The sequence below is a fragment of the Mus caroli genome, chromosome 1, assembly GCF_900094665.2.
Source record: "Mus caroli chromosome 1, CAROLI_EIJ_v1.1, whole genome shotgun sequence".
In the NCBI taxonomy this organism is placed as follows: Eukaryota; Metazoa; Chordata; class Mammalia; order Rodentia; family Muridae; genus Mus; species Mus caroli.
This window is the reverse complement of record NC_034570.1, coordinates 32532886-32543423: the sequence shown is the minus strand read 5'-3', so window position 1 is coordinate 32543423 and position 10538 is coordinate 32532886. Positions and strand designations below refer to the sequence as shown.

General features: G+C 44.2%; 1 protein-coding gene across 1 annotated transcript in view; it reads left to right on the top strand.

Moving 5' to 3' along the window:
- Lyg2 (lysozyme g2) overlaps positions 1-3550 on the top strand; it is an 11975-nt gene extending 8425 nt beyond the window's left edge. Inside the window, exons 5-6 of the mRNA XM_021175975.1 lie at positions 509-647; positions 1782-3550. Coding sequence (XP_021031634.1) covers positions 509-647; positions 1782-1900 — 258 coding nt within the window. The 3' untranslated portion in view covers positions 1901-3550. The remainder of the gene's footprint in view (positions 1-508; positions 648-1781) is intronic.
- The last annotated feature ends 6988 nt before the right edge of the window (positions 3551-10538 follow it).

Below are 10538 nucleotides of genomic sequence, written 5' to 3'. Positions count from 1 at the left end.
CACTTTGTAGACCAGGCTGGCCTCGAACTCAGAAATCCGCCTGCCTCTGCCTCCCGAGTGCTGGGATTAAAGGCGTGCGCCACCACGCCCGGCTAACCGGACACTTTGTAACCCATGCGCGACAGGAGCTTGCCTGCTGGTCTTCCTGCCTAGTAGTACTGGGATTATATGTATCACCAAGCCTGGCTACAAACAATATTATATTTGAATTAGCTGTGTAATTTTCATCCGGAATGGCTAGAAATTGGATACTAAGTATTTGCTTTGAAATCTTTTTCCTTCTCCTCCCCCTTCCTCTTTCCCCGTCTCCTAGTGAGCTTCTCCCAAACAAAGCTTTCTCTGACGCTCTTGTCTATGAGAGACAAGACATTAGAATGTAGACTTTCTTGGATTAGAGGAAAGATGCTGAAATCTGGTATTTGAACTTGAATACAACGGGAGAGACCTAGGAACAGCAGAAACGGTGCCACCGTGCCCAGATACTGACATGATTGTTTGAATTTTCTAGCTTGATAAAAATATGTACCATCCTATTGGTTCCTGGGATAGCAAGGAACACCTTCTACAGTCTGTTGGGATTCTAACAGAAAGAATTAAGGCAATGAAGAGGAAATTTCCCACCTGGAATACAGCTCAGCACCTGAAAGGTAGGCCCATGCCTTGTGCTTTATTTAAATGGGCAGCAAATGAGACTACTGAAAGTAACTGTGCCTCAGACCCCCAGGAAGCATCCCCAGTGGGCTGGCTTGGAGGAAGCCCATCTCAAGAAGGCCTTAGCATCCTCTGAGCCCTGCATGACTTCACATCCTTTACCTTCCTGCTAGATGTTGGGCTTCTAACTGTACCTCTGGTCAACTATTAAGCCACAGAGTGGCAGCATAAGCGCTAACAGAATAGTTTAAAACAGTGTTTACATTCTCATAGTTTTTTTTTTTCCCTTTTCGGGCCAACACTACAATTTTTTTCAAATTGTTTGAATAAACTTTTACTCTGAGAAATTTCAGAGCTTTGTTTAACTTGGAGAAGTCTAAGTGAAAAAAAAAATTCTATTTGGCTGAACTCAGAGCCCCTTAAAGAGATGGAATTAACTCATAGCGTTCTCTTTTTGTTTCTTTCTTTGTTTGTTTTTTTGTTTTTGTCTTTTGTTTTTGTTCTGTATTTGGAGACACCGATGCAGCCAGTCATCACAGCCAGAAAAACAGATTTTTTCCCCCTTAGATTCACTCGCTGTTTCTCCCTACGGATCAGTTTCTCATTTTGCCTCTCACAGGATCATGCTTTCCATATTTACATGGATTATCTCTTTCCATCCTTTCATAGTCTGAACTCTGAGCAAAGAGTTTTCTGTTATATCTCAAGGTCTTCAAAGGCAGGAATGAGAACAACCAGCATCAAACACAACTCCTTTAAATATATCAATAATGACTTCGGACGAACCTCTAGGGTAAAATAGTGCATGCGTGCATACAAGCCCTCGTGAGAAATGAACAGGTCTTGGGTACCTTGTACTCAGTGAGGGAACTTTCTGACATAATAGGTGCTTTAAAAACATGTTGGGTGGATGGATGGATGGATGAATTGATGAATGAGTTGTTGAATAAATGAGAAAATGTTACAATCTTGTGTTAGTCCTGTCAGATCTGGGCTATGTAAAGAGAAGACTTACTGCTCTGGACTATTTGCCTGGAGGGAGGTGAGGTGATGTACTGGGGGGGGGGGGCTCATGTCTTATTTCTGCTGACAGCTGAGATTGGAATCTAAACCCATGTGTTTTGTTTCAGGTGGTCTGACTGCTTTTAAGTCGGGGATGGAAACTATTGTCACTCCAGCAGACATAGACGGTGACTTAGTGGATGATGTCCTTGCCCGGGCCAAATTCTATAAGAGACATGGCTTCTAGGTAGAGCGAGTTACGCCGGTGAGGTACTCAGCTGGTCCCTCTCAAGGTCTAATATTAGCCCACTGCATTCAATAGGAGCAAAGAAATGGTTAAAACTATGAAAGAAAGTTCATCTTCAAAGTTTTCATTCAAAGTAAGCTAAAGAAAGGAAGGAAAGAAGGAAGGGAGGGAGGATGTACAACTGTTTAGTTTCTTGAGTTCTTGCCTAGCACCTGCAAGGCCCCAGGTCCCATCTTTATCACAAAGAGAAAAACCCAGCTTCACGTATGGTTCATAGGAAGACTGCATAGACATACATATAATTTCTTTGTGGTTAGTATGATTATCATAGCACACGGCATGTGCATGATCTAGCTTGACTTCATTTTAGCCCAGGATTTTATCTATACTCACCACCTACCATCTTTATCATCACCTATACTCTACCAGAATTGCTAATCAGAAGTGAGCCTTTGTCCCTTTCGCAGTATCTACCCCGGCTGCTAGGACTCTGCTCATGAGATGTGTATGTCTCAGAGGCCAGGAATCATGGATTTGGAGACAAGGTCTCGCTCTATATCCCAAGATGTCCTCAAACTCGTAGAAGTCCTCCTGCCTCAGCTTCCCAAATTCTGACATTACAAGTATGGGGCCCATACACATTGTGTAATCAATTCTTAGGATTTGACCAGAGCCCAGCTTTACCAGCTATTAAATATTGTTCTTGTCTCTGCATGTGTGCAGACTGAGACGTTCTTCAGTTGGCCATGCTGCTCAGGGGTAATTTCTTTTGGGTTTTCCCCTGGAAGCATTAGTTTCACCAGCACCAGCCCTTTTGATGTTACTATGGCAACAGTAACTAATATGTAGGCCAAGTAACAGGAAACAGTTACTGGCTTACTCCCTGAATCTGTTTCCTCAGAGTTCTTGTTCTGCCTGGCACACAGAGATGTCCTATAGGAGGCCACATAATAAAGATGTCTTAGTTTGGCTCACTCTAAACTATACCAGTGACAAGAATGTGGGTGCAAGCAGTTATGGGGACACAGGAAACACTGTTATAAAGTGGCTCCGTGATACGGAATTAGAGAACAGCAAAGCATGTGTCACCAAGCTACTACCCTAGTTGGCAATGAGACTCAGCCTTGCAGGGAAGCCATGAGCATTTACCACAGATCTATCTGCACAGTGCAGGACTGGAGTCTACACAGCACCTCTGAAAGCCACTGGTTGAGGTATCTACCTGTAGGGAGAGGGTGTCGTTTCTTGCTAGTCTGATGTGCTAAACAAGTACAAATGTGGAACCCTTGTCTAAATTTCCAAGAGTGAGAAGCTAGGGGCACAGACAGGAAGAGCGAGTGAGAATCCTGAGAGGTCCAGGGGCATGGGAGGTACTAGCTGCATCTGCTTTAGGAGGGAGGAAGCGTCACTCCAGAGCTTCCTGTTTCCATCCCGACTGAACAACATGTTACAAATAGTCTTAAATATACAAGCCTTCCTGTTCATGTGCCAGGCTTCTGCAGAATCTATTAGAATGGACTGTTGGACCCAATAGAACTATCTCGGTCTTCATCCTCCTTCCACCAGTAGCTCAACAGCCAACTCCCAGGAATCTACTGAGAACTATGCCTAAGATGTTAACCCAAATGTCCATTAAATTGCCTTGCATCTTCAGCAGCCTCAAATTCCTTATATTTGTTGCCCATATTCCTCTTAGAGATACGCGCCAGGCTTTTCGATGTAAACTTTACTTCTCACTTTTAAATTTTTCTCCAAAGCTGGGTGAAGAGGGCTGTTGTAGCTTGGATCTGGAGTGCCTGTCTCCCAAAGCCCCCATGTTCAATCCTTGGTCCCAACTTGGCATCAATGGGAAGAGTGGAACCTTTAAAAGATAGGGCCTACTGAGAAGCCTTCTAGCCATGGTGCGCACAGCCTGGACTTGGATATCAAGCCCCAGCCCCTCCCTCTTCCTCCCATTCATTTCCAGCTGCAGGAGGATACCTATTATGTGAAAGTCATACCCATCTGTATTTCTTTGTAATCACTGCCCTTAGTATAATTAGTATTACTGACTAATAATTTATTCCATACAAGGAAACTAGCAAACAGAATATGAAGAGTTAGTGCCTAAGATTGCCAGGGACCAGCCCTTGCTGAGGCCAGGGCTTGCAGCTGATGGATTTAAGAGCGTCGAGGGAAGATTCAGAAGGGGAACACCATCCAGCTTTGTTTCATGAGAGATGGAAGCACATCTCCGTATGGCTTGGCCTAGTCTAACAACCTGTGTCTCTCACAGGCTTTATTTAGACACAAAATCATCTCCTCAGGAACTTTATTCATTGATTACCCAGCTTTTCAAGATACATTTTCTTCTAAAACCTTCCTTGATTACACAAGAATATTGAAAGAGGAACACAGCAAGCAAACAGCAATTTTATGAGAACTAAGACCTAACATTATGATGAAATCAATTTTCTTTAAGTATCTTCTTCCTTAAGATTGGTGTCAGAAAGCCTTGTGGTTGCAGAAATACTAGACAGGACGACTATTTGAATTTGATTCTGTTTCAGTTTGGCACAAAATTAATAGATAGAAAGTTATTTCCTACTACCCGTTGTATCAAGCTTGGATTTCTACAAAGGTTCCATTTCTCTAACCTCTGTCTAATTCCTCCTTTCCTTCCTCTATATTTCTTTTATAATTGACATAAGATCACTGTCCTTTCTCTTAGATTCTTAAAACACTGTGCAGCCCCTTGCTTAAGCAAAGGTGGTCTGTTCTTTGTTTGTAATATATAGAAAAGTTCTGGTCAGGAAGGCAGGCAGTTCACGGAGCCAGCATGCTTTCCTCTGTGTCTCTGTCATGAACCCATGTTTCAATACAATTCCCATCTTTCTTACAATTCTGTAAAGAACAGAAGAACATCAGGATTCCCAAACCTGCTTCCTTCAGGAAGGTACCTAGGTTTGTCATTAACTGTGTGGTCAAACTCTTTTCCTATTCACACTAGTTCCTTGATTCTGAAGCGAGATATAAAAGCCTAGTGATTCAATTCATTTGCCAGCTGCTAGAATTTCCCTAAGTTTTTCTTCTTTACTAATTGTTCTCACATCCTGTATCATCCTTACTAGCAACACTCATTAATAATCTAAAAGTGTATCTAAATAGTAAGTTCTAAGAAAGACTCAGTTTTCTGCAGAACTGTTTTTCCCAGGGAACAGCCATTGATTCCACTCTTGTTTATAGCAGCTTCTTGTTCCAGCTCTAGCTTTCAGAGAGGCCTTTAGCAGTGAGAAACATAAGTATCATATGTATAGCAGATTTCTACCCAGGGCACTGGAGGCTCAGTCCGGGTCATCCAAGCTCTGGGACTTTGTCAAACAGCGCCTTCAGGACGCTTGGCACTGCCATAAGGTCACTCATTTTATATTTTAAAATTGCAAGGAAGTAAAAATCGAAATAACACACAGATAATAATACTCAGCTTGCTGACTGCCATTTTAAGGGTAAGATTCTTTATTTAGTGTCCAGTGTTTTATATCTGACTCTTACTAGAAAAATGGTCAGTTGGTCACCAGAGGCCAGACCAAAACCTCTGGCCAGACAAATGGAGCCCCAACCAGATAAACCTAAATGAATAATCCTTAGCGACACCAGGTCAGGACTAAGGAACGAGTCTCTACAAGGTTTTGAGACCATGTGAAGCAGAGGAACACCTAGCTGAAGAGCTTGTCATACACAGAGCCCTTGGGGGTGGACTACAGGGTGGATTGTTTCAGCTGGTAGATTGGCAGGAGCCACAGCTCCTGCCACCTCCTGGCCACACATGTAACTTCTCTTTTCCTTGAGAGGGGACAAGATGGGTGGTTTTCTTCTGGCCAGTAGAATGTAACCTAGATGAAGATAAGTTTTACAAGCTTAATGGTGTCCATTCTGCTAGAGCCCCGCCCCCCCCCCCCCAAAAAAAATTACCCAAGATGCCAGAGCTAAGTGGCCAAAACAATTTGATTCTGGCCACTTAGCTTTGAGAGTTAGACTTCATGCAACGCCAGCCACCCCCCCCCCCCCCCCCCCCCCAGCGCTGGCTTTGAAGAGGTGACTTGCTCATTCTACAGTCACGAAAAAAAGTGAATTCTGCCAACAAGCTCAGGATCTGGAAGTAGATTCCTGCTCACTCTTAACGCTGAGGACCAGACATCATTAGCAGGAAGTATGTATTGCAGCTCCATGAGACACTAAGCCAGTGGTTCTCAACCTGTGGGTAGTCAGTCCTTTGGGGATGAAATGACCCTTTCCCAGGGGTCATCTAGGACCATTGGGAAACACAGATATTTACATTACAATTCACAACAGTAGCAAAATTACAGTTATGAAGTAGCAACAAAACAATTTTATGGTTGGAGGTCACCACAACATGAGGGACACAGCATGAGGAAGAATGAGCACCGCTGGTCTAAGCAGTCTACCAGCTGGGCTCTGGCCACTCTGCAGCCTCACAGAAACCATGAGGAAGCCCGTGCTTTAAGCAGCTTTGCCTGTGTAACAACAGAGAGCCACCCCCGCGGCCTATGCTCTTGACTGTTTCTTCTTTAGACATCTTCATTTCTAAATATTCAGCTTAACAATCCTTCCAGTGGTGGGCTGCTGAAGTTGATTACCCAAACTGCAACTCTTTAGAGAAAACGAAACAAAACCAACCTAGTTTCTCCTGTTCTCCATATTAACATTAACACCAAAGGGGTGACATAGAATAATTCCTATGTATACAGGATTTTCCAAGCCCACTGTAGGCAGGGGTATGCTTGTGGCACTAAATGGGCAGGTTTCTCTCCAACTAGACACCATTTTAAAGTGGCCTTTGGGCTCCTGTTTCCTCTAGGCCACACATATACCAGACATTCAATAATTACAAAATTAAAACTGCAATTGGCTATCAGCTCATTAATAAATAAAAGCTGATTTCAGGCTTGTAGTTCAATGACACTTTTGCCTTGATAAGTACTCAACATTAAGACCTGTGCCAGAACACTAGAACAAAAGTGTTTGCAAATGTTGGTGTGGCCTGAGCTGAAAATTACCAAGGACAAAGCAAAGCAAAGGGCACAAGAATGCAGGCTCTCGAGCTGGGCGTGGTGGCGCACGCCTTTAATCCCAGCACTCGGGAGGCAGAGGCAGGAGGACTTCTGAGTTCGAGGCCAGCCTGGTCTACAAAGTGAGTTTCAGGACAGCCAGGGCTATACAGAGAAACCCTGTCTCGAAAAACAAAAAACAAATAAACAAACAAAAAAAAAAATGCAGGCTTTCCTTTAATGAGCTGCGCGGGCTTCCCACTACTGGGTCTCCCCTAGAATTCTTACGACTTCTCACTTTTCCAGGTATCTGAAAAAGGAAGGAGATGAAAGGATTCTCCCCTTGCCTGGGCAGTTCAGCAGTTAGGAGCTCACACTGTTCTCCCAGAGGTCAACGCTTGGGTCTCGGTGCCCACGGCCCCTGGACCTCCAGACCCAGGGTATCTGGCACCCTCTTTTGGTCTATTCACACACCTGCACTAATGTGTACCCCCTCCCTCAAACACGCACACACATTACTAAATGTTTCTTATTTTTATTTATTTTATGTATACGAGTACACTGTCACTGTCTTTGGACACACCAGAAGAGGGCATCGGATCTCATTACAGACGGTGGTGAGCCACCATGTGGTTGCTGGGAATTGAACTCAGGACCTCTGGAAGAGCAGTCACTGCTCTTAAATGCTGAGCCATCTCTCCAGCCCCCAAATAAATGTTTCTTAAAAATAGATTATTTATTTATGTAGGGATTTAAAACAAGGGCATTGTGGGTTAAGGTAGACACTTAAAAGAAGTCATGTGAAGCAAATAGACACACATACACATAATTTTAAAATAAATAAATAAATAAATAAATCTTTAAAAGAATGTGAGATTTTAGGCTCAGCAGTTAAGAGCATTGATTGCTCTTCTAAAGGTCCTGAGTTCAAATCCCAGCATGGTGGCTCATAACCATTCGTAATGAGATCTGACATCCTCTTCTGGGGTGTCTGAAGACAGCTACAGTATACTTACACATAATAAGTAAATAAATCCTAAAAAAAAAAAAAGAAAAAAAAAAAGAGGGCTGGAGAGATGGCTCAGCGGTTAAGAGCACTGACTGCTCTTCTGAAGGTCCGGAGTTCAAATCCCAGCAACCACATGGTGGCTCACAACCATCTGTAATGAGATCTGACGCCCTCTTCTGGCACATCTGAAGGCAGCTACAGTGTAGTTAGATATAATAATAAATAAATCTTAGAAAAAAAAGAATCTTAGATTTCTTTCTGTTTGTGCATACGCTCATGTGTGCACATGAAGGCCAGAGGATAACCTAATTTGCCATTCTGCAGGTACAATCCTTTAGTTTTCCTTGAGACAGGGTCTCTAATGGGCTTGTGGCTTGGCAAGTAAGCTAGGCCATGCACTGGCCTCTCTCTACCTCCTCAGTACTGGGATTAATGAGGGAGCTGGCATGGTTAGCTTTTTAAAAACGTGGTTGCTGGGGAGCAATCTAGGTTCCAGGGCATCTTAGGATTCTACTGCTGTGAAGAGACACCATGACCACGGCAGCTCTTACAAAGGCAAACATTGAATTGGGGCTGGCTTACAATTTCAGAGGTTCAGTCCAGTATCGTCATGGTGGCAAGCCTGCCAGCATCCAGGCAGACTTGGTGCTGGAAGAGCTGAGAATTCTACATCTCGATCCTAAGGCAGCACCAGGAGACTGTCCTCTGTAGGCAGCCACGAGGCGGCTTTCTTCTACACTGGGTAATCGAGCCACTCCCCCATGGGCTCGGCATCTTCAAGCCACCACACAGGACGAGCACTACTGAGCTCCTCTTTCACCCCACATTTCTTTCTTTAAATAGCAAGCTCAGCTACTGATATCAAGGATCCTTACAAATCCAAACACTACATTTTAGCGTTTAAACCAGAATGGCCTGCTGAGTAACTGCTAACGCACCTTACACACCCTTGCTCCAGCAGGACAAATTTACACAGAAGTGAGTGTTTTATCTAGGCAGACTGCAATAATATGGTTCCGGCCATAATTAGACCTATAATTCAAAAACACATACTTCTGTAATTTAGGGATGAGATGAACCCAGTTCTGGGCACGAGGCAGGGAGTGGCACTCAGCCACACCCTGTGCCTCAGGCTTCTGGCTGCACCTTTGGTCTTTTGGCCAGCTTTGGAATTCCTCGACAGCTGCATTCTCTCAAAAGAACCTGCTACAGCTTAAGGTTGGTCCCCTGCTGCTGTTTGCTGAAAACTGATCTTCAGTGTAGTAGAATGGTTATGAAGTTGACTTAGTGGAAGGGGACTGACTGACCTTGGGACTGCTCAAGGCTTAATGTCACCTTTGAGAGCAGGTTGTCACAAAGTGAGTGTGCCTCTTCTTTTGCTCTTGCTTATTCAATCTTTAGTTAAAAAATGATGACATCACTTCCCTCTCCAACCCCTGTTTCTTTATTATTCTTACACAGATATTATACACAGGGAAATAAAGGTGTAAATGTTTCCATATGACCTGCTGAGTCTGTTTGATGCTCCTTGTAAGTTTATTTTAGGGCTGAGCACTTTGTATTGGGTAACCAACTAGGGGATACCTTTGGGGGGAGAATTACTCTCTATGTTGACAGTCATGAGTTGCTCAGTTGTCTAGGGGTGGAACACCTGCCCCACCCACAGGACTTCCTCCATGTTAGCCTGTCTACAGGTGGCGTTGTTATTGATCAGGTATTGTTTAGACAGCCAGATATAGTTGAAGTATTGTAGGTGTAGCCTCCCTAGCACTTCTGAGACAAAATCTCACAGCAAACTTCTTGGCCTTCCAGCTCCAATTTTTCTGCCCCCACTTCTAAGAGGTTCTGTGACCTCATGAGCAGAGCTGCACAATGGGTGTACTGCCTGTGACCTCATGAGCGGGAGCTGCACTGTGGGTGTACTGCCTATGACCTCATGATCGGGAGCTGCACCGTGGGTGTACTGCCTGTGACCTCATGAGCAGAGCTGCACCGTGGGTGTACTGTCTGGAGCTGAACTTCCACAGTCAGTCGATCACCTCACTGGAGGGAATCATGCCTGGTACTAGAAATCTAACCAACTACTATGGCTAATGAGGTCATGGGACACAGAGGACCTTCTGCGACCACACTACTAGATCTATTTAATTTCTAACTGCATTCCAGCATGTATCCTACCATAGCTAAGTGAAGCTCCCACTCAACATCAAAGATGCCTCTCTTTGCAGCAAAGGGACCATTACAGGAGGCCAGAACTGGTCTCTTGGGTTTGAGACAGGGTCTCACCACATAGTCTTGGCTGGCCTGGAACTCAATATATAGACCATGACCTTAAACTCATAAGGTATCCACTTGCCTCTGCTTCCCAAGTGCCAGGAGTAAGCACCTGATTCTTGCTTCCTATCTTGCCTGTGACCTCTTCCACCACTGTCATAAAAACTGTGTCATGTCCCCTTATCATGTATGACATGACAGGGAATCCTACAGGAGGTCCTCAGGAGATATACTGCCCTCACTTGGACTCATCAGAGCTTAGAACCAAGATAAACCTCCTTGCCCAATAAGTTAGCCAAGCCTTGGG